The sequence below is a fragment of the Vipera berus genome (genome assembly GCF_964194415.1).
Source record: "Vipera berus genome assembly, chromosome: 10".
Classification (NCBI taxonomy): domain Eukaryota; kingdom Metazoa; phylum Chordata; class Lepidosauria; order Squamata; family Viperidae; genus Vipera; species Vipera berus.
The window spans coordinates 5,827,597-5,851,897 of record NC_138213.1 but is presented as its reverse complement, the minus strand read 5'-3'; the positions used below and the strand labels follow the sequence as shown (position 1 = coordinate 5,851,897).

The window sequence follows — 24,301 nt, the reverse complement described above, 5'->3', positions numbered from 1 at the left end:
GAAATTCATCATCCTTTAAGTCAAGCTTCAAGTTGTCCTCTTGGAAATCTTGACCACATCGTAGGGGGAAAAAATGCTTTTTCCCTCTTAGGCCACAGAAGAGGACACAACACAATCAGTGAAACCCCTTGTGTGAATCTGGTTACGTCAAGTGGAGAACTCTCAGAAGAGTTTGCGTCCAAGGGGAAAACCCACAAATAGACACAGAGTGTGCCCTAAGTGCTAAGGATTCAGTTACACGCTCACATATTCCATGGTGAAGCAATAGTACCAAGCTACTCATGCTAGCTTCTGATTTCCTTCCTTTCAGAGTAAATATTTTGTTCACGTACGCGTTTTTGTTCCTATATTATGTTCATTTTGGAAAAATGCAATGGAATTGTGGTCCCAATTATGATTGCAACTTGAGGTCTACCTGTAACATGCCCATCTCTGTCAAGATACAAAAAACAAGTTAAGGTGTGGTTCCCACTCACTTATGTGCTAAAGAAGAGAAAGGATTTTCTTGCTATTATAATATTTGGTGATCGGCCACAATATTCCCAGCCAGGCAATGAAAATACTTGGGATAGATTAGCACTGCGTGTGAACAAACAATCCAAGATACAAAAAGCCGTGATACAGCTACTTTGCTTCTGGCTTCACATATACGCTGAACTGAGTTCCTAAATCAAACTTTATGGGCTTATAAGAAGGATAGGATACATGAATCAAGATAACCGTGGTCTGTTTAATAAGCCAGGGTGAAACAAACCCAGATTGGTGTGATGCTCAAACATTCCATATATACTCGTCCACTGTTCCGTGATAAAATTGGAGGTGAAGCTTTCCTAAAAGTAAGAATGAAATGACTACTTTTTAAAAGCAAAGCAGAAAAAAGAGTTAGGAAATGGGGGTGGGGAAAAATAATATTATCTGTGAAAAGACAGCAAATATGTTTCTAGTGAGGCAGATATCAAGATCTCTTTCCTGGTGTGTAGTTCCAGTCTGTCTCATACCCAAATACACTCATTCACTCACCCAGTGTGCAAATTCTACAGCCCCCCCCCCGCACCCCCCAAAGCCATCATCTTCACGCAGTTAATCCAGTGCAGCTCCTAAATTCAGGCTGTATATATTCTGCTCCTTAGTATATTGCAGATCCTCAAACCACCCCCCCCACCTCCCCATCCATCCATCCATCCACCCACCCACCCATCCACCCAACTTGGGCCACAAATTGCAAAACTGTTGCTGCCCCCCCCTCCCGAAATTCTCAGCCACCTGTTTAAACGAATGAGAGAAAGAGGAAGAAAAAAGAAAGAAAGAAAGAAAGAAAGGGAGGGAGGGAGGAGGAGGGGGGAGGTAGAGAAGAAATCAATCCAGCAAATTCCCTCTCTGGTCAGGAGAGAAAAAGCTTTCTTGAAAACTGGGGGAGCCAATCAGAGAGACAGGCAGGGGGGCAGGCTGAATGTCAGCTGGGGCACAAAATAGAACCGAAGGAGCAAATGCAGCACGCAGTTGGGGAGAATCTAATCCTCCAGCTTAAGGGAGCCCAACGGTCAAGCCAGGAAACAAGCACGCCAGAGACGTGTTAGAAACAACCCCCATGAAGAACAAAGGCAGAGCGGAGTCCGTGGGTCCCACAGCATGGGTGTCCCTGACTCTCCCGCTGGGCCTGGAAGACAGATGCTCAGAGGACCAAAACGCTCATGGGGACAGGAAGGGAAGGGAAGGAAGCCGGGGGAGGGGGGAGGGCTTAGGCGTTGGGAGGGGAGGGGGAAGACTTTAGGGCTGGGTGCCAGTGGTCTCCACTAAACCCATGGAGAAGAGACCTCCTGGCCCCCACTGCAAGTGGAGAAAAAGAGAGATTCTTTCAGGATCTTGATAAAAGGTCTTGATCTTTGATGACATACCTCCCAAAGGGGGAAGGGCTACGAGAGGTAAACTTATTGATAACCAAATAAGATGCAGAAAGAAAAGGAACTGCTGTTCCTTGGTTGAGAAGCCCATCTGGGCCAGGAGCCAGCTTCCTGCAGGGAATCAGACTCTTCTGAGAAGACTAGCCTAGGACAGCTTGACCATTGCAGGCTTCTTCTGTGTTTGATTTTCCCCCTCGTTGTCCGGCATTGAGCAAACTTCTCAACATAGAGGTTTGTCTGATGGTGGTAGAGGCTTCATTAATTTGGGCTGGGAGGGAAAGCAAAGGGTGGAAACAGTGGAACGTAGCATCCATGACCTTTGGAAGGAGGAATGGCATTCCAGAAGTTGCTCAAGGACCACTCCCAATGATCCTGGGGACCACGATAGAAAAGGAGGGATGCTGGGAGTCATAGCTGAAGAACCTGTAGTCTAGAGGACCATTCCTGTTGTAAAGGAAAGATAGAGGCTAACCTGAGCCTCAAGAATGTAGCAGCTTGGGAGTCTAATGGTTGGACATGACACAGTAAGGTTAAGGAGGTCCTGAATGAAATTCCTACTCACCTGGAGCTCAACCCATCTGACACAATTGTTATGAAGCTAACCTGAAGAGTGAAAAAATCATATAAGCAACCTTGCCTGAAGTAAAGGCAGGATCTCAACCCAATGAGCATTTGGTAAACCATAAATGTGAGATGAGAGACGGGCAGCCAATCAGGGTAGTAAAACTCTTTATCCAAGGCCCTTGAGGGTCATGAGAACATGGTTACAATTAGGCTACCATCTCACATCTTCCCATGGTTTTTGGAGTTAATCATCCTTGATTGGTTTGTACTCTTAAGCTGCGCATAAATCATGGTTAACAGGTTGGAAATCCTTACCCCCGCATTCTGGTTGAATGAATCCAGCTATTTTCTGGCTCTTTCCATTATCTTTATCTTTTAATCAGTTTGACAAAGAGGCAGTCTATGGTTGTTTAAGAAACTTTCTCCCTGGAGTGAATTTTCCAGAGCTGAATGAATTCCCTGCTGAAATGTTCCACAACTCCAGGAGGGTTTGTGACTGCAAAATAATGGCTCGGCTCCTAGACGCATAAACCCACATGCGGCTTGCTTTGTTGGGAAGCTGTGCACAGACAAACCTAGCCAAGGTGGCTTGTAAACCAGGGCTAGTATCTTATATGGACCTTTTGAGACAAGCAAACTGTGGCTTAAGAACAACCTTCTCCCTCCAAAGCAGTGTGTCTCAATCTTGGGCAGCCCTAAAATAGAGGATTTTCAACTCCCAGAATTCCTCAGCCAGGTATGCTGGGAGCTGAAGGGCCCTGTCTTAAAAGCTGCCAAAGTTGAGAGACATTGCTCTGAAATTTTGGACTTCAGTTCTCCACATTCAGTTCTCCTCCATTGACTTGGGAATTGCATTGAACAGGCCTGTAAGGGACGCTGAGCTTGTCGATCAGAAGGTCGGCAGTTTGGCGGGTCGAATCCCGAGTGCCGCGTAACAGAGTGAGCGCCTGTTACTCGTCCCAGCTTCTGCCAACCTAGCAGTTTGAAAGCACGTAAAAATGCAAGTAGAAAAATAGGGACCACTACGGTGGGAGGGTAACAGCGTTCTGTGTGCCTTTGGCGTCTAGTCATGCCGGCCACATGACCACGGAGACGTCCTCGGACAAGTGCTGGCTCTTCGGCTTTGAAACGGAGATGAGCACCGGCCCCTAGAGTTGGAAACGACTAGCATGCATGTGCGGGGGAACCTTTACCTTTACCTAAGGGGTGCAGAATAGAGAATGCCAGCCCGTCTGTCCAAAAACAGACAAAAAAACAATCACAAATGTCTTTATAAAGAGGTTTGGGATTGTGGGCCCAACACTATAGTTACACCGATAAGGGGTCACCCAAGAAAAATGAAAGCACTCTATCCCAAAGCAGGATTTGGCATGCATAGGCCTGTTGTCCATCATATGAAGAAGGAAAGTTCTCACAACTTTGCCTCCTCCTTCCTTTCCATCTCAAGCCCTGCCAGTGCCAGCCGAGGGGATGGATCACCCAAAGAGAATTGGGTGACCCTCACCTTCCCAAACTATCAGTCGGGTCCTCGGCGTAATTTGGAAACTGTCACAAAGACAATCCAGCGGGGCCAAGCCACGGAAACCCTGCCAGCTCATTTTAAAACAGCGAGGGGAATTCTGGCATCACAGGCCTGGCCCGCTAGGTGTTACCTAAGCAGATGGTGAGGCCTTAAAAATCAAAAGACTTGCAAGCAGCCGGGAGAAAGTTGGAAGTCGGAAAACAGGTCAGAGGGAAGAGACGCGTGCAACGGGGCACCCACAATGGAAGACGTTGCTAGTTGGAGAAGGAGCCAGCCAGGACGATTGTCCTTAGCATAGCCAGATGACCATCTGCCCAATTTCCTGGGCTGTTGTTGTTGCCAGCTCAGTGGGGAATAAACCCAGAACAGACAAGACTCTGCTGTTGGAAGAAAGCCATCTGCCTGCCCGCTTCCCCGGGCTGTCTCTTCTGGCAGGCCTGGCAGGGGTGAATTCCTCAAGGACCAGGGAGAAAGGATTGATGAGATGGCAGTAGGGTGGGGGCAAAGTTTGGGAAGGAAAGGACAGGGGGAAGGGAAAGACAGGGGGAAGGGGAAGGGGAAGGAGGAGAGGAGAGGCGACAGAATAATTTGCCCAAATAATACTTTAGCTGTTCAACACAATATTCCCTGTCTGTCTATCTAGGAAGGCTGACCATTTTGCACAAGTCTTGCAGAAGGAAAATCCTAGAGAATCGCCCGTGCTTAAGAGACAGACAGAGAACAAAGTAGCAAACATGAGCATAATTCCTAAAATTAATTCAAATGGAAAAAAATCCTAGATAATTGCAAATGGATACATGCAAATGGGCTGAGAGAAAAACACTTATAAAAAAAAAATAATCAAACTTTTGCTGCCTTTTGGAACTGGAATAAAAAATGGAAATCATAGTTCTCCCCGGGGTGTTCTTTTCACTGAAAGAACAACATAGCAATAATAAGCATTTATATATGCTTTACATTTTCAAAGCAAGGCAGAAATCACTATTAATGGGAAAATGCAGGCATACATAATGCTAAAATTAATTCACACACTGAATTGCATTCTCTGTAGAAAGTCAGTGTAACAGTTTTCAGAATTAGATTCTGCTGTTGTGCATAACAGATTCTAAGTGGGAAAATTAACACACACACACAAACAATAACAACAACAACCGTCATTTTGCATCCCGGAGCCAACTTACCACCACAACCCCACCCGACGAGAGCAATTCGATATAAATTCATAAAAAGCAAGCTCTTATTTGGTTCCTTTTTTAAAAAAGAAAAGATAATGCAGATTTTAACCCTCGAGAAATTATTATGTAGGCAGCTGCTAAAATGCATATACAAATAAACATTAAATGCTTGTTTTCCATTTCTCTGAAAGGGGCCACGTTGCTCCTTTGAATAGAAAGCAATGAAAAGCACTTAATCAAACAAAACATTTAAAGTAAGCAAATTAGCAAATGAAAGTTGCATTTGGGAAGGCAAGAATACTGGTTTAATTGAAAAGAAGTCTCCAGCTGAATACGGGGAAAAATATTTCCGGAGACGAAAATGAATTGATTTCTCCTGTTCACTCAATGAAACTGACTCAGTTCAGACACACCACAGATCAAGCAGTTGTTAATCATTTCAGTTGTTGAGTTAGTGACATAGTTGTTAAGTGAATCTGGCTTCCCCATTGACTGTGTTGGCAGAAGGTCGCAAAAGGGGATCGCATGACTCCAGGAACTGCAACAGTCATAAGTACATGCCAGTTTCCAGGTGTCTGAATTTTGATCACATGACGCGGGGAGGTTTCAACAAGTTCAGAGGCACCACAGACCAGGCAGGAATGGAAGCTGTGCCTTGAGCTAGAACGGTGTTCGACTGCTAAGTGAGGCAGTTGCTAAGTGGGTTTTGCCCTCTTTTGTGACTTTTCTTGCCAAAGTTGTTAAGTGAATCATTGCAGGTGTTAAGTTAGTAGCACAGTTGTTAAGCGAAACTGGCTTCCCCCTTGACTTGGCTTGTCAGAAGGTCCCATAAGGAGACCAGTGTGACCGTCATAAACACAACTCAGTTGCCAAGCATCTGAATTTTGAACACGTGATTGTGGGGATGCCGCAACGGCCTTAAGCGTGAAAAACAGCCATCTCAATTTTTCAGTGCTGTTGTAACTCTGAATGGTCACTAAGTAAATTGTTCTAAGTCGAGGACTATCTGCATTCGCTCTGGTGGGACTCCTCTTGAGCAAGGGTGAAAAGTGGATCTGGGCTTGTTAGACAGTATTTCCTCAGCTCTTTTTCCCCCTGGAGTTTTAATGGCCAGAGAGTTAGGGTTTTAAAGGTTAACTACACCCATAAAGCTGAGTATTTGTGTGTAGGTCAGCCTCCAAATTGAAAGATGCTTATATGCTTATTCGTGGCAATTGTAAACAGAGAGGAGTCCAGGACTGTTGTACAGGAACAATCATACAATCTTTTTTTTTAATGCCTGCTACTAATTTCATATACTGAACTCAAAAGACATTAACGTTATCCTGGCAGATTTTGCAACAAACCACCATTCTACTGAAACGAAACGAAACGAAACGAAACGAAACGAAACGAAACGAATAGAATAGAATAGAATAGAATAGAATAGAATAGAATAGAATAGAATATGCAAATGGGAATAGAATAGAATAGAATATGTAAATGAGAATAGAATAGAATAGAATAGAATAGAATAGAATAGAATAGAATAGAATAGAATAGAATAGAATAGAATAGAATAGAATAGAATAGAATAGAATAGAATAGAATAGAATAGAATAGAATAGAATAGAATAGAATCCCTCATTAGTGCAATCACAGTAAACAGAGCAAAAAAATCCATGTCAGGATCTATCTCCACTCTCACCTCTTAATTTTTAATAAATATCTAAATAAATTAGAACTAGGCTGTATTAACACAACTGATGCCAGCATGCATCACAGAGCAACTTAAGGAGTAAATGTTTCTTTAAAGTCACAATTTGTTTCATGTCTGTAACTAAAAAGGATTTCATTTTGACTAAGATGAGAGAGCCAAGAAAATTGGTACCCATTAGAGTCTCTTTGATGCAGCCTAGAAGCCAAAGAAAAAAATATTAGTCAGATCATACAAAAGATAAAGCTGGATCTGGAACTTTGAAGAAAGTTCAAAGCAACTGTCAAAATCTATGATCTTTCAACTAGGGGTTCCTGCATTACTTACTGGCACTACTTTAGCACTTGCGGTATCATCAATATGCCAACTGTATATCAAACCCCCAGGTTGTGCTGCAATAGTAACATTCTGTCATGGGAGAAGATGGAATATAGACTAAAATTGAACCCTACCGAGATAGGATTGCTGCCTATCAGCTCCAGTGATGACTTTGATGGGGTGCGTGATGGGAAGGTAGCCTCCCTGCGGGAGCAACTCATGGTTGCTGTTGAGAAGTAGATGAGAAGGTGGCCGTGGGGGCTTTTGGTTGCCCTTGTGGTCAGACCTGGGGTGAGAGGACCTTGCTTCAAGAACTCATGCCCTCATCCCTAATGTCTTGGTTCCAACAGATGAAACTCTTCGAAAGAACTTGGAGGCATTGTTTACCTTAAAGAATCTTTTACTCGAGAAACAAAGTATTGGTGCTACATAGTCAAAACCAAACACTAAATTCCCCTCCCCTGGTTACAAAGTATCGAAGCACAATTCCCTCCTCCAATAAACAGTCATAAATCACATTCCCCAATTAGCTTGAAGCACGGGCTTTCTCCCCAGCTCTCCAGCCCAAACCCCGGCTCTCCAGCCCACCAAAACTCTATCAACTCTGGGCCCAATGACCTTGGATTCCCACAGCTGAGTTATTATTGTTATGACTAGCTGGACTCTCATCCACATCCCCCCTCCCAGCATCAACTAACTCTAAAAGCAATAGAGAAAAATGGCTACATTTCCATCTGACCTGGACTGACGATAGGGATTTTTAAAATGTGTTTAAATTTTAACTTATTAATTTTAATTATTTTATTGGGGCAGTTATTTTAATTCTTTTTAACTTTTGCATTGCTGTATTTTTATTGTTGTTAGCCGCCCTGAGTCCTTCGGGAGATAGGACGGCATATAAGTCCCAAAAATAAAAATAAAAATAAAATAAATAGATAAATAAATCTGTCGTCAAAGCAAGAACATCCGATGTTAGCAGGGTTGACACCTACTTGACTACTGCAACATGCTCTACATGGGGCTGCCTTCAAAACCCACCAGGAAGGTTCTTAGAGAGGATGCAATACCTGCCTCAGTTTCTTTATTAGCATCCAGGTATAATTTAAAGGCCCTTTATGGCTTGGCTCTTGGTTTCCTCCAAAATTGCATCTCACCCAAAAATTGCAACTGTACTGAGAGAAGAAGCACCATTTGGGGGAGGTGGGGTGTGTGTGTGTGTGTGTGTGTGTGTGTGTGATGCTCAGAGGCATTGTTCCTCATTAGCAGCCCCAGCCCTTTGGAATGTCCTCCAACTTGCAGTTACATGACCCCAAATCCTGGCCACCCTTCTCAAAGAAGATGAACCCTGAGGTCCGCTCTAGAACCCTGATCTCCAACCTTGCCAACTTTATGACTCATGGACTTCAACTTCCAGAATTTCTCAGCCAGCCATGCTAGACAAGAAACAACAGACGGAAACTAATCAAGCAGAGAAGCAGCCTGGAATTAAGGAGAAACTTCTTAACAGTCAGGACAACTACCCAGTGGAACAGGTTGCCTTCAGACCATGGTGGCGAACCTATGGCACATGTGCCACAGGTGGCACACAGAGCCCTCTCTGTGGGCACGTGCGCCGTCGCCCCAGTCCTCGGCCTTCAGCTGGGTTTTATAAAACCAGTGCTTTTTTGGAAAAGCAAAAGGTGCCGGAACTCACATGTTATACAACCCACCTTGCCTACCCTACAAGGTTCCATCCCAAAAAGGTGCCGGAACTCCGTTCTGAGCGTTCTATGAGAAAAAAAACCCTTTTGCTTTAGGCCTCTGCCGCCGTGTGCAAAAAAAAAAAGTTCAATCAATCAATTTCAACTTCTCGCGTGGGGGGGAAAGATCTTGCAAAGTTGGAATTGATTGATTGAACTTTTTAGTCCCACCCAGTCTGCCGTTACCACTGCAGCCACGCCCACCCAATTGGCCATGCCCACCCAATAGGCCACACCCACCTGGCACCCGACGATACATAAGTGGGTTTTGGGTTGCAGTTTGGGCACTCGGATCTCTAAATGGTTCGCCATCACTGCCTTCGGAAGTTGTGGGTGCTCCATCACTGGAGGTTTTTACGAAGAGACTGGAGAGTCACTTGTCTCAAATTGTAGAGGGTCTCCTGCTTGAGCAGGGGGTTGGACTAGAAGACCTCCGAGGTCCCTTCCAGCTCTATTCTGATTGATTGACTGTTGGTCTATACTGAAGACTGAGGGATGCCAAAAGAACAAGACACTTAAGAAGAATCACACAGCATTTGACTTTACTAGCACGCCTGAAGCTAATCCTGGACTCCTTTCTCTTTACAAGATAGAGATCTATCCTAATTAATGGGGTTAATTCCATGATTTCTTTAACAAATGTTTAAAAAAAACCCTCAAAATTTAAGAACTTCATGAAAAGGTAATCCTTGACTTACTATCATTCAGTGACTTATAACTGTTCACTTAATGACAGCTCAAAGTTAGAATGGCTTTAAAAGCAGTGCTCTACAACAGAGGCCCCGAACCTTTTGGGCACCAGGGACCGGTTCCGTGGAGAGAGGTTTTCCACAGACCGGAAAGTGTGTGGTTTTGTGTGCTGCCTGCATCCCACAGATGGGACTTTGCTTGTTTGTGCGGCCCGGTTGCTGGCATGCCGTGGCCCGCTACCAGTCCACAGAGCGGGGGTTGGGGACCCCTGCTCTACAACCTGTACTTGCACTTAAGACCGTGGTGACGTGATTGCAATTCAGTCACTTTTTCCTTTTACATCCAGTTGTAGCATTCTGAGGTCCCGTCATTGTGATTTGCAACCCTTTTTTTTTTTGCAAGTTTCCAGAAAAGAAAAAAAAAAGGCAAAAAAATTCGATTGGGGAAGCAGGAATTTGCTTAATGTCCATATCATTTACTTTACAACTTCTGTAAAAATGGTTGTAAAATCAAATTTGGTCACATGGTGATTCGACTTAGGACTGCACCAACTTACAACCAAAATCCCAATAACAATTGTAATCATAAACTGAGGACTGTTTATATCAGGGGTCTTCAAACTTGGCCCTTTTATGACTTGTGGACTTCAACTCCCAGAATTCCTGCCTGGCTGAGGAATTCTGGGAGTTGAAGTCCACAAGTCATAAAAGGGCCAAGTTTGAAGACCCCTGGTTTATATTCTTCTGTTGGCTTTCCCAAGCTGAAATTACGTTAACATTAAGCCCTTGTTTTGACATAGGTCTCCAAAACCTCAATAAAATGTTTGCCATTTCAGCTATCCCCAATTTCAACCTATCACTTTGAAAATAAAAATCTGAACATAAATGGTTAACAGGATCCTGTCCACCCCTCTAGGCAGAAAGAGAGAGACCCCCCACTTCACAGCCATTGGTAAGCATAAAAGCAGGGAAATCAGTTCAATATGGAGTTGGAGAACAACAGTATGTTTTATTTAATTAGGATCAACAGAAGAGATAAACCTCACAGCAGGATGAATAACAACAACATTTCAAAAATAATTCATGCCCAGGTAACAAAAGACAAAATTTAAATTACTTTCTTCTTTTTTTCCTTTTCCATTTTTAAGGAGTTTACACATTGAGGTAGAACAATCATTTCATGGGTGGGAAGAAATATCTTAACACATAATATACAATTAATTGAAGGCACTTAAGAAGACTCACGCACCATTCAATTGTTGCGCTGTTTAGCTGCCACACTTGATTTTCTAAGCAAATTGCACCCAAAAAATGCTCAGCTGGATTTGCAGGCTGCAATCACTTACAGTTTGCTAAATTTGGCACAAATGTTTAGCTAACAAGCAAGCTGCAATTGGCTGGGTTCACACAATGTATTAAGCTATAAGCCATGATTTGCACACAGCTCTTGAACTGCTACATTGCGTAAATTTCCATGAAGAAAGAGAGAGAGAGAGAGAGAGAGAGAGAGAGAGAGAGAGAGAGAGAGAGAGAGAGAGAGAAGAAGAAAGAAAGAAAGAAAGAAAGAAAGAAAGAAAGAAAGAAAGAAAGAAAGAAAGAAAGAAAGAAAGCCACATTCACTCTCAAACATCAAATCATGGAGCACAACAGCATCTACACATCACCACCACGTCATATCAACAAGCAGGATACATACACATTAAGACAAATATTATAAGCACAGAAGAAGTGGAGGACGAGAAGGAAGAGCATTATTCTTACTCTTTTCAGGCTCCCTTTAATTCAGAATAACAGAATAACAGACTTGGAAGGAAGTCTTCTGACCTTGGAAATCTTCTAGTCCAGGGGTCTTCAAACTTGGCCCTTTTATGACTTGTGGACTTCAACTCCCAGAATTCCTCAGCCAGTATGTCTGGCTGAGGAATTCTGGAAGTTGAAGTCCACAAGTCATAAAAGCGCCAAGTTTGAAGACCCCTTTCTAGTCCAACCCTCCTGCTCAGGCAGGAAACCCTATACCAGACATGTCAAACTTGCGATGTCGCGAGACGTATTGGGACTGTTTGGCCATTGCTGGTAATGGGGTGGGCGTGGCTTCCGGATGTCACATCCGGCCCACGGGCCAGCAGTTTGACATCCCTGCCCTATACTATTTCAGACAAATGGTTGTCCAATCTCTTTAAAAAAAAACAGTGTTGGAGCACCCACAACTTCTGGAGGCAGGTTGTTCCATTGGTTGATTGTTCTCACAGTTAAATAAATTTCTCCCTAGTTCTAGGTTGCTTCTCTCTTTGATTAGCTTCCATCCACTGCTTCCTGACCTGCCTTCTGATGCTGTGGAGAACAGGTTGACCCCATCTTGTTTTCATCTCTTCCATGCGTTGTTCTCCAAAATATCACAGCTAAAGATACATTATTTGGAATCTAAAGGTTCCATGTTTTTACTATGATGAATTTGTCACCAGTTCTACCTTCCCATTAATTGGTTTAATCCACTCTTAGGCCAAGTGCGGTGCTAACTGGGAATTGTGGGAGTTCAAATCCCAACAAATTGTTTTGTTGTTAGCCACCCTGAGTCCTTCGGGAGATAGGGCGGGATATAAATCCCATCAATAAATAAATAAATAAAATAAATTGGCAAGACAACGGGTCAACCAACCGAACCAGGAAAAGCTAACACTCTTCCACCAGTCAAACAGGCAGAAGTTTCTGACAAACTGGGATAACTCTACATTAGCCAGTCGAGTCTTGTTTGTGTTGAGTCGTGTTGAGGCAACACCGTACAAAGGCTGGCCTCCCACACTATATTAAGCGATGGTTTAAAATAAAATTTGGTTGCTGAAGAAACTATTATCACTGGGTTCACACTAAGCCAATCAAGCAGATGTAACAATTGTAGCGGTTGAATGGACGACACAACAGTGCCCAAAGCAAACAAGGAACATGAAATCTTAGCCCCATGTGATTTCTCCCCCCCCCTCATGTTTGGCAAGTAAAAGCCATTTTCAAACGGAGGGCCTTTATTTTTTAATTATATAAATGAAACAAGAATTACCGCGCGCACAATAAAACGATGCAATTTATGTTCCCCTGAGATTATTCATTTTACTTATAGGTTAATTAAGTTTATATTCTATCCATCAGTCGGGTGAGACCAGAAGCTTCATTAGCTTCACATCAACTCAGTAACTAACCCAGGAAGACCCGTATATAAAGCCATCTTCGGGTTGTTGGGTTTTTTTTTCTTTTAGTTTTTTGTGTGTTTTTTGCCTCTACCCAACTGAAATGTGGCGTGAACATCTGTTTTCACTTCAAGACATTAATTTCCAATTATTGAAGAGAAACAAAATAAATCCTGACAAATTACTGGGAACTCTGGAATCTTTTTGTCTATTAGCTTAGAATAGTAATTTAGAAATACCACAATTAGGGTTCCCAATGAGGGGATTGTTCCACCAGATACTTGTTATTTAAGGCAATTTGGTGGTGAGTGATGCTTTCTCTGCTACCGTCATTACACACAATTTTATTTTTTTTTTAGAACAGAGGCAAGATTAGGGGGGGAAGGAGAGGGGGGGGAAAGCATCTTCTGCTTGCAATTCCTTGCAAGATCTCCCCCCACCCCCGCTCTCTCTCTCAGCAAAGGAGGAGGGGAATAAGAAGCATCTTGAATTGTATACGGTTTGATTTATAAATCTATGCCCACTTCACCAATCTGTGCCCTTGGCAATTCCCTTCTTTTAACCCTGCACGTTTTTCAATAACATGCACTGCTTAAAAAAAACAACCAAGAGGAATTATCTCAGGCAAAGGAAAATTAAAAGCATGCCACCCACAAATCACAAATTCCAGTTAATGAGCAAGGAAGCTGCAGACTCTCTCCTGCCAAAAAACCCCAAAGGAAAACTTCTCACAACTCTGACTGATAGCAAAAAAAAAACAACCAAAACAAACAAACAAATAAGACAAAGGGAACCTACAAATCTGGAATTTCTTACCTCGCTTGTCAACAGTCACCCTCTGCACCCAAAATGAAACCCGGGTGGCTCATTTTCCAATTGCAAATTTAATCTATGATATTCAGAAAGGAGAGGGTGGTCATTTCAATCGCTGATAAACACACACACACACTTATGTATATCTATAAAAGCAGGCAGATAGAGAAGTGGATCATTTTTCTAGTAGCTTCAATATTCTTAGCCATCAATTGCTAAGAGGATAGCCAGCTGAGGCAGGAAAACAAGAAGGGAAAATTATATATATGGAAGAAGAAGAAGAAGAAGAAGAAGAAGAAGAAGAAGAAGAAGAAGAAGAAGAAGAAGAAGAAGAAGAAGAAGAAGAAGAAGAAGAAGAAGAAGAAGAAGAAGAGGAAGAGGAAGAAGAGGAAGAAGAAGAAGAAGAAGAAGAAGAAGAAGAAGAAGAAGAAGAAGAAGAAGAAGAAGAAGAAGAAGAAGAAGAAGAAGAAGAAGAAGAAGAAGAAGAAGAAGAAGAAGGGAAAAGATAAAAGACACTGTTACTTCCAGCGTCAACTCAGCCACTGAGCTTCGACATTGTATAATTGACTTTGCGAGCCGAACAACAGCAGTCTAACAAAGAAAATGTCAGTATTTCTACAGGGCTAATCTATACCACTAGGAGGGCCTCCCGCTGTCAGTTAGAGCTGACAATACAATAGCTTTCAAAAGGATATTACGATCATGCTTTCATACTTGACATCAATCAAGACAAAAAGGAACTCTTTCCAGAAGACATTAAAAAAAAATCAAGCTCGGCTCGAAGAGATAGACAAAACACTGTTTTCTTTACACGCGATCCTTCTGAGCAATCCGTTAATTGGAAAAGAGCATCCGATGACGTTTTGAGCATCATCATCATTACTGTGGTTGTGTTGCGTTTGTTGAAGCAGGAAACCACCTAGGTTGACAGTTTTCAGAAGCTAAGGGCAACTCTTGTTGGGATGGGTTTTTTTTGTTTTTTGAGAAGGATAAGCTGTAAATCAAGCTTTCTATCAGCATATTTTGCCAAGCCTGCCCACCTCCAAAATTAAAAACCTGAAGTGACAGCTCTGTTTCAAGCACAGTGCCAAATCTGAGCTTTATCCTTTATGTCTGTTCCTTCCTTCCTTCTTTCCCTTTCTCCTTGCTCTTCTGTTCTCTTCCCTTTCCTTCTTTTCATTTAATTCCTTCCTTCCTTCCTTTCCTGCTTTCCTTCCTTCCTTCGCTGTAAAATAGTTGGGTTCCCAACATGTTACTTCGTCCACATCAAACAATACTGGAACCTGAGACAAATATGTAACGCTATATCTTGGATTTAAAACCAATTGACTCTATTTGATTTCTCTCTAACTCTACATATGGAAGTATTTCAATGTTTGGGAGGGGGGAATCACCAGCAACATTCAATAAAATGGTTTTAATTGACTTTCATATTTAAGTAAGCTGCAACAGCCTCAAGCAATCAAGGATATGAATTCGGAAAAAGCTGCTGGGAATAATATCAATGGCCTACAACACAAAATTGGGAAGATAATGCAAACTCCAAAATGTTTTTTTTTCCCAGTGAAGACTCTGTTGGGAGACATTTTGAGGTCTCAATTCATCCAATAACTAGTTGGATTCAAAATTGCAACTGATTTTAATTACACCTTCCTTCAAGATATTTAAACTTTTGGTGTTGGTTTAGAAGACAATTCTTAACATCCTCAACAATTTATCATACCGTGGCTTGCAATCCAAAAAAGACAAAACTACCAAATAATGTAATAGTTATGCTGATAGCTATACAATACTACAAATCTGCATAATGATTAAATGGTGTTGACCAAGGTTGGATATACGCTTGCAAGTAAAAATGAATGAAAAGTCTTTTTTTTCAAAATACATATGTATTAATACATTAACAATATACATCAGCTTTATGTATGGAGGGAAAAATTCTACAAATAAATATACAAATTAGGCAGCGTTAGTGTACGTCAACCTATTCAATTCAATTTCAAAACTTTTAAGGAAATATTTCCACAACTATCCATCCAAGTGAATGGATACTGATACTATAATTCTTGCATCTGTCAGCCTGAATGAGTATTTTGGAAGAAAATAGGATCCTAGTTGTGAACAGTTAATGGACAACATCAATTGGGCACTGAGAGTCATTTCACACAATTTTTAAAAAGAGAATTACCAGCATTTTAAAACTCTTAGCTTCTTTGCTGTTTCCCTGATGCAGGTAACCGGCATTTTTAACTTTAACAATGTCATTTATAACAGACAGGAAGGGGAAAACACAGGAAGATATGAAGAAACTCCCTCTTATTATGCTGATACCCAACCTGTAAAATTGACCAAAGAAAAATATTTTTTAAGCAAAGCGAGAAGCCAGAGGTGTGCATCTGAAGCAATGATTTTAATTTCAAGTCATTTTCTCCCTATCTTAGGTCAGTGTACCTGCGACCTTAAATCTCATTTATTGCTTCTCAATTATTTCCATGGAAACGTGGACTATGGCAACCAATTAAGCTGCCAGCTGCCAAGTCTCCACATCACCTGATAGGAGTATTTTTAAAATAAATAAATAAATAAACAAGTTCTGAATATTTCTTTTCCTAACCATGTATAGCCTGCCTTCCATGGAGGACCTGTATACTGCATGAGCCAGAAAGAGGGCTGAGAAAATATCTACAGATCCCTCACATCCTGGACATAAACTATGATCAAAGATCAAAGGCCTGGAGACTAAAACGTATAAAGAACGGCTGCAGGACTTGGGTTAGTCTAAAGGAAAGAAGAAACAGGGGCGACATGATAGCAGTATTCCAGTATTTGAGGGGCTGCCACAAAAAAGAGGGGGTCAAGCTATTCTCCAAAGCACCTGAAGGTAGGAGAAAAAGCAATGGATGGAAACTAATCAAGGAGAGAAACAACCTGGAACTAAGGAGAAACTCCCTAACAGTGAGGACAATTAACCAGTGGAACAGCTTGCCTCAAGACATTGTGGGTGCTCAATCACTGGAGGATTTTAAGAAGAGACTGGACAGTCACTTGTCTGAAATGGGGGGGATGAACTAGAAGACCTCCAAGGTCCCTTCTAAGCACTATTCTATTCTATTCTATTCTATTCTATTCCATTCCATTCCATTCCATTCCATTCCATTCCATATTCTATTCTGTTCTATTCTATTCTATTCTATTCTATTCTATTCTATTCTATTCTATTCTATTCTATTCTATTCCATTCCATTCCATATTCTATTCTATTCTATTCTATTCTATTCTATTCTATTCTATTCTATTCTATTCTATTCTATTCTATTCTATTCTATTCTATTCTCAGGGTGCCACCGGTCAAAGAATGTCGTCTGGTGGCCCCCAGGGGGAGGTCCTTCTCTGTGGGCGCCCTGGATTTATGGAATCGGTTGCCAGTCGAGCTCCGGATGGTGCCCGACCTTCGCTCCTTCCGACGCGATCTGAAGACGCACTTATTCGAACAAGCCGGCCTGGCCTGATGGGGGATGGGTTTGGGATTTTATTGTTGTTTTTTAATATATGTATTTACTGTTTTAGCTTGGGCATTGTATTTAATTCTTTTTAACTTTTGTATTTTTGTATTTTTATATATTTGCCCTGTTCACCGCCCTGAGTCCTTCGGGAGAAGGGCGGTATATAAATAAAATTATTATTATTATTCTATTCTATTCTTCTATTCTATTCTATTCTATTCTATTCTATTCTATTCTATTCTATTCTATTCTATTCTATTCTATTCTATTCCATTCCATTCCATATTCTATTCCATTCCATTCCATATTCCATTCCATTCCATATTCTATTCTATTCTATTCTATTCTATTCTATTCTATTCTATTCTATTCTATTCTATTCTATTCTATTCTATTCCATTCTATTCCATTCCATATTCTATTCTATTTTATTCCATTCCATTCCATTCTATTCCATTCCATTCCATTCCATTCTACATTGTATAGTATGATCTATCATTTTGTTGTTTGTATGTACAATACATTGAGAGTTTATGCACTGGAGACAAATTCCTTGTGTGTCCAACCACACTTGGCCAATAAAGAAGTCTATTCTATACTATCAATCCATCAAAACAGGACCCATGCTTTCATTATTTTTCTCCAGTCACATTTCAAGACCAATTTTAGCAAGTTGACAGTGGCCATCCAGCAATTTACCTTCGCTGGAAGAAGCTCCGTTACCACTGTGAGTTTCAATTACCAAATAATGGTCAAAACTCAATCCTGGGTGTTGAAAAAAAAGGAACAAGAGAATGGAACACCAACTGATCCAAGCTTGAAAGACAATCAAAAGAAAGAAATCACAATCACAATCAAAAGGAAGAAAAACAAGCATTTTATTTGGCTTTGCTGACCCATTAGTGATTGTATGAGAAAAAATATGGACTTATAAAGGAGAATATTTGTAGCTCAGGCTTGACATGAAGAGGTCCTTGGTGCTCTCTGACCTTGGATATTTTATTACAGACATTTCATCACCCAAACTAGGTAACATCAGTGCTAGAAGGGAGAAGGGTTCAAGCACTGATGAGGTTACCTAGTTTGGGTCATGAAATGTCTGCAGGAAAACAACCAAGCTCAAAGAGAGCCGAGGACTCCTCAAATATGGACTCATATTGAGGATGCATTTTTGAAAAGTCAAAGGTCCCATCCCCTAAAGGTGGAATCCTTATTCTTAATAAAGCTGTCCAATTCCAATACTTTTACCACTGGCTTCAGGTGAGATTGCTACCCCTAAAAAGATCCAAGTGAAATTATTGTTGTTCACTTCTTCCCTTACCTCCTCCTCCACTCTCAGGGACTGTTATATTCCTTCTGTTAATTCCTTTCATTACTTCTTCCTTAGCAAACTTAACTGGATTGCAAAGGTCCATAATAAAACCATCCTGTTAAGCTGACACACAGTTAAGAAGTTAAAACATGCTGCGTAAGACATAACTTCATACCTCTGTTTCACGTGAAGGTCTCATTTTTATAATATCTGCCATGCACATTTTATATCAAAAGTCCTGAACTTCCTAGGGCAGGGGTAGGCAACCTTGGCTCTTTTCTGACTCGTGGACTTCAACTCCCAGAATTCCTGAGCCAGCTGGCTCAGGAATTCTGGGAGTTGAAGTCCACGAGTCAGAAAAGAGCCAAGGTTGCCTACCCCTGTCCTAGGGGAAAATGCAAGGAACTTTCTATTTTCCATATAACTTTTCAAAATCCAGATCCTCCTCCTTATTCCTAGAATTGCAACTCCTACAATTCTTAACTTTATTCATTCAAATGAAGTTGTAAAAAATAAATTTTTCTTTAGTTTTTTCCAAGAAAAACCCTTTATTTCTAATAACTTGTTAGGTTTTGTTTCATTAACAAATAAATTGAGAAAAAGTTTAGAAATGGTTATTACGCTATCGTGGACAGCAAACCACTAAATGGATGGATGCAATTCATACAATCGTAGTATGAACCACCTGGAAAGTGGTGTTCATTTTGTACGTTATTTTCTTCTTTTGTGGGGGGGGAGGAGGAGCAATCCACGAACAAACTTTTTTGTTCAATTTGGAAAATGATTATGTAGTAGACAAAAAGAAGGGGAGAAAAAGGAAAGCTTTAAACAGGATATTTTGCCATTGTACTTCAGTTTCCACATATTACACACTTCCATCCTCCAAATATAGATATTTTTTCAACGTTTAATAATGTAGCAAAGCTATTCTGCAACAGTAAAAACAGAGGTTATACACACAGAACCATGTTTAATTATTGTAACGGTTATTATATTTGTTTGCCAACCAACTCTCAATGGCTCTGGGCAGCATCTAAACCATTTCTCCCACCTCCAAAAAAATTCCACTCAAAATATAATGCCCAAGGCACATCACAGAAGAGACAACATAGTCTACATTTAATTATTGAGGTCCAACAAGATTTACTGTCTAATATTTCTGTTTTCTGCCTCGTGCACTGCAAAATATAAATCTATTATCTCAGAGTTGCTGCATCCAACATAAAGACGTACAAAGTTCAGTGAGTCTTATTCCAACTCAATGTATGTAGTACCAAGTTGCAACTCTGTACGTACTTGTGTACCTATGCACTGATGATGCTACCTAGTTGGGTAATGGAATGTCTGCAAGAAAATCACCAAGCTCAGAGAGCAAGGAGAACCGTACAGTTCAACCCTGAGCTACAAGTATTCCCTTCTACTGGTACTATAACTACTTAGAAGCTAAAGTGTACATGAGCTTTTTGAACCATTATTCTGAACTGAATAGAATCAACTCCCCAGTCCTAAGCATCACTCGGTTGCAAACTTTAGCAACACCACTAATAAAGGTAACTGCAAACTTTAGCAATACCACACTACAAAGGTAACAACACACCTGGTGGCCAAATCCCTTTACACCACTCAAGGAAGACAGAACACAGGTTCCAAATCACCGATGGACATTCAGCTGTGTTAAATATGCAAAGTTGCTGAGCAATCTTCAACAGCAACTTTTTTAATGTTTGGATTTGAACTCTGGAACTAAACTGGATCTGGGCTCGGGTTGATTGGGATGGAGAACTACGGGCCAATGAGCAGTCATTATACCACAGTCCGCCATCTAGGTCTGTTAACGTGAGTGTTCTTGGGATTGGATGCCAACACTCTTGAAATACCTTCAAATCATTAGCCACAGAGGGAGATGTCAGGTAGCCTGGCAAATAGCCAAACATAATTATTCTTTCTTCCTAAAGTTTCCTAAAGCTTCCTATGAGTGCAACTCAGTTGCTAGTTTAGTTATTCAATACGATGTCTATCTTTACAGGCCAACTCATAGTCTGGTGCAATTACAAGACTTGTAATAAAAAGACCTCATGTTCCTTAGACGTCTTAAGTTTTCACAGTTTGGTCCAGTTATTTGATCCCCGAGGGCTACAATCCTATACATTTAGCAGACAGCTCTGCCTTCCCCCACACACACCCAAAAAAAGAGGTAAGGGAATAAAATAAGGAAAATGAACAAATGTGGGTCACAGACATTCATTTTCAACTTGCCACTGTTCACAGAGCTATTCTATAACCAGCTTCCTTTTTTCCCCTTGTCCATCTCTCTTTTTTAAATTCCACAAACTTTTCATGTCTTAGTTCAGGGTGTTTTAAAAAAAATTAAAATAAAAATGTAGCACAGGACAGCAGATCTCCACAAGCTGAAATCACAAACCCCATCCTCTTTGAATGGGGGATGAAAAAAGTCCCAAGACACTCACCATATAGTACACTTAAGGCCAAGAGCTGCAGCGTTGTGAAGGATGCCCAAACTAGCCACATTTGTTATGATTCTTCCTACTCCATTAAGCAGGGACAAATACACACACACAGAGTTACTTTTGCCAAGGAGGCTCAAGTCCCTAAACTGGATGATGGGGAAAATGCAGACAAGAGCCTTCCTTATTTATGGAACAAGAAGGTAGATTTCCAGACAAGACTACACCATATACAGGCACCTACATCCTAAATACAAACACAATACTTCCATTTTTAGAAGACTGTTCAGCTGAAAACCCACTTAATAATCTCTAAAGAAAGTTGGGAAGCAATTCTTTTTCATTGTCTACTAAGAAAGCATGAAAAAGAGGGGAGGAAGAAGAGAAGGGAAGTTTCCAGAATATGTGTGTGTGTGTGTGTGTGTGTGTGTGTGTGTGTGTGTGTGTGAGAGAGAGAGAGAGAGAGAGAGAGAGAGAGAGAGAGAGAGAGAGAGATCACATTCTTATAAGGGAAAAAAATCAAATTAACCTGCTCACAAAGAGGAATTTTAAAGGGGAAAAGTTGGAGAATAAGCCATTATCTTATTCTCCTGGCTACATGGAAACCATTAGCTGCCAATAGCCTGTCCCCAGGCTGCCCTGGGGAGCAATGGGGTTCTCTTGGTCTGCAATTTACTATAATGCTGCTTTTGTTAAAAGAAGACGTAACTTTCCTTTAGGGGTTAAGAGGAGAGGGAACACAGAAACCTGGGGCCAATTCCACAGAGGAGAGATTTGGGAATTTAGCAGACGGCTTTGGTTTCCACATCTGGCAAACCTAGGATGGAGAACCACAAGGTTCTGCTTGCTGCAGAGGTTTGTTGAGGAATCTCTCTCAGTCGAGGTGGGATGATGAGGTCCCGGGAAATCCCCATCAAAAATTCTTGAGTGTGGTCCAAACTAGAAGAAGGGGATTCTTGGAACCAATTCACAAGAAGCCAAGAAACTCTAGAGTACACTAGAGAACATCCAAGTTCAACCATGGAAGCATTGCCACTTTCTGTGGGGTCTCTGGTGCTCCTTGAACTTGGTGGCTTTCTTGCAGGCATCAAAGCAGGGATGATGTTACCTAGTTTGGTTAAAAAAAAACAACACAACATCTGCAAGGAAACCACCAAGCTCAGAGAGCAACAAGCACCCCACAGTTCAACGCTGAACTACAAATATTGATGCCATTTCCACTTTCCACCAGGAAACCGACTCTGGAGTGAGCAAATGTATGAAAAGTCCTGCTCCTCCCCCCCCCAAATTATAATACTGAGCAGTAGTATTATAGTATTATAGCTATAGTATTATAACTCCCAATGGGTTTTTCTCTGGAACGTATTGTGTTACAACTACTGGGTGGACCACATACTTGAGATTGGTGAAACTTCATCGCCATCTTAAAAATCTACCCCACTCCTCCTAGCCTTCCTCCAGTAAAGGTTGGCCCTATCTGTTTCTGAAATATTTTGGATGAAGACCTCTTCTACAACTAGACCTTAATGCTCGGTGTCTGCTATTCCATTCCACCACAAAAGGTAGCTGGCTAGGAGGCACCCAAACAGGCCTCTGGAGAGAGACAAACGGAATTGGTCTGGAGTAAGATACGCTTACCCCTATCAGAAGCCATCTCCAGTTCTTTTTTCTTTTCTTTTCTTTTTTTAAATCCCTTGAAAGTTTGCAGCACTCTCAGGAATCAAGATGGTCTGTTCCTTGCAACCAGGTTTGCCCGTGAGTAAAGCCCCCAGTTTCACCATAAATCAGGGAAGGGAAGGGAAGGGAAGGGAAGGGAAGGGAAGGGAAGGAAAGGAAAGGAAAGGAAAGGAAAGGAAAGGAAAGGAAAGGAAAGGAAAGGAAAGGAAAGGAAAGGAAAGGAAAGGAAAGGATCTACTCCCTGTCAAACCCAAGTCTGAAATCTATAGGGCGGTAAATATTTGGGGCAGAGGATTGACAGACCTTTTTTCAACATCAATAGGCAAAGCTTTTCAATGGTGAGCAGCAGTAAGGCGGGTCAAGAAGTCGCCTCCACAGAGGGACTTTGTATCAAAAGCCCGCCTGCTTTATTTATTTACCTATTTGGCAATTATTTACTCGCTCGGGAACCCTCCCCATCCTGCCTCCAACCCAGGAGATGCTGAACAGTGAGCCCCGAGGTCCCTTGGAAGTTTTCTTAGCCACCCCACCCCACACCCCCGTTCCCAGCGCGCTCCCTCTGATTCACAGCTGGTGCAGGCAACCTGGCTCTCTCTCCAGATGTTCGGGCCATCTCCCACAATCCCTTGCTATCATCCACGCTGGCAGATGCTGCTAGGAGTCGCGGTCCAGAAACCACCCAGCAGCGCTGGATGGCACCGGATTATTCCGAGCAGGGAACGGCTAAGCTTGGGACTCGCGCCGCCCTGCCTTCCAGCAGCGCTCAGTCCGAAAGGAAAGCCACGGGTCACGCCCGGATGGGCGCAAGCAGGGCCAGCCCTACTCTCCTCGGCCGGCCACCCACCCCTTCGCTCCAAACGCGGCGCTCCCCTTTCCTGGAACTCCGGCGGCGGCCCCAGGAGCAGCAGACCCAGAAAGGAGGCGGGTGGAGGGGAAGAGAGAGGCTGGAGAAAGCGGTGCCAAGCTCGCCGTCCCCCGTCGCGGTGACCCCAACCCCCGCTTGGTCACGAGGCAGGGGCGGGCGGACGGGGGCTTACGAGGCCGCTGCCTGAAGCCGAGTCCCGGCTCGGAGCTGATTCAGTCGCGCGGAGCAACCGACTTACCCTTCACCGAGCGAGGCTTGGCTTGCTTCCTGCGGGACATTTCCACTCCGGCTCTTGCGCTTTACTCTCTTCTCTTTTTTCTCTCTCTCTCTTTCACTTCTTTTCTTCCTCCTCCTCCTCCTCCTCTTCTTTCTTCTCCTCTTGCTTCTCTTTCTCTCCCCTCCTCTTTCGCTTCCTGCGCCTCTCCGGGTGTCTCTGCCTGCTTCCCCCCCCCCCTTTCCTTCTTTTCCCACTTGGAAACTTTTGTCTACCGGCGGCTCTCCAGCAGAGGCGAAGCAGCGGCGGCGGCGGCCGGATCGATTCTTTGATTTCTCACTTCTTTGCCTGTTGCAATGCGGCAACTTGCAACTCTCTTTTTTTGTCCCCTCTCCTGGGCTTTTTTTTAATGTTTTTGTTTTAAACAAAACACCTAGTTGGGGCGCTCGGAGGTTTCGACCCGGCTCGGTTGAAAAGATTCTCCCTCTTGCTTCCGCTCCCCCCCCCCCGCCAGCCCGCTATCAATTGCGATTTAATAATTAAGAGCACACAGACATTCCCGAGCGCGCCTTTTCAATTAAGCAAATCAGTCAAGGCGACCTCAAGTCCCCCCCCCTCCACTCCCCATCGCGGGCTTCTTCCTGGGCGCCCGAGCTTGGGTTTTTCTCT

The 24,301-nt window shown here is 42.4% G+C and overlaps 1 protein-coding gene across 2 annotated transcripts in view; it reads right to left on the bottom strand.

The window, feature by feature from the left end:
- ZNF423 (zinc finger protein 423) overlaps nt 1-24,087 on the bottom strand; it is a 228,363-nt gene extending 204,276 nt beyond the window's left edge. For both annotated transcript variants that reach the window (XM_081336148.1, XM_081336149.1), the window contains exon 1: nt 23,657-24,087. In XM_081336148.1, coding sequence (XP_081192274.1) covers nt 23,657-23,696 — 40 coding nt within the window. In that variant the 5' untranslated portion in view covers nt 23,697-24,087. The remainder of the gene's footprint in view (nt 1-23,656) is intronic.
- Nucleotides 24,088-24,301: the final 214 nt, after the last annotated feature.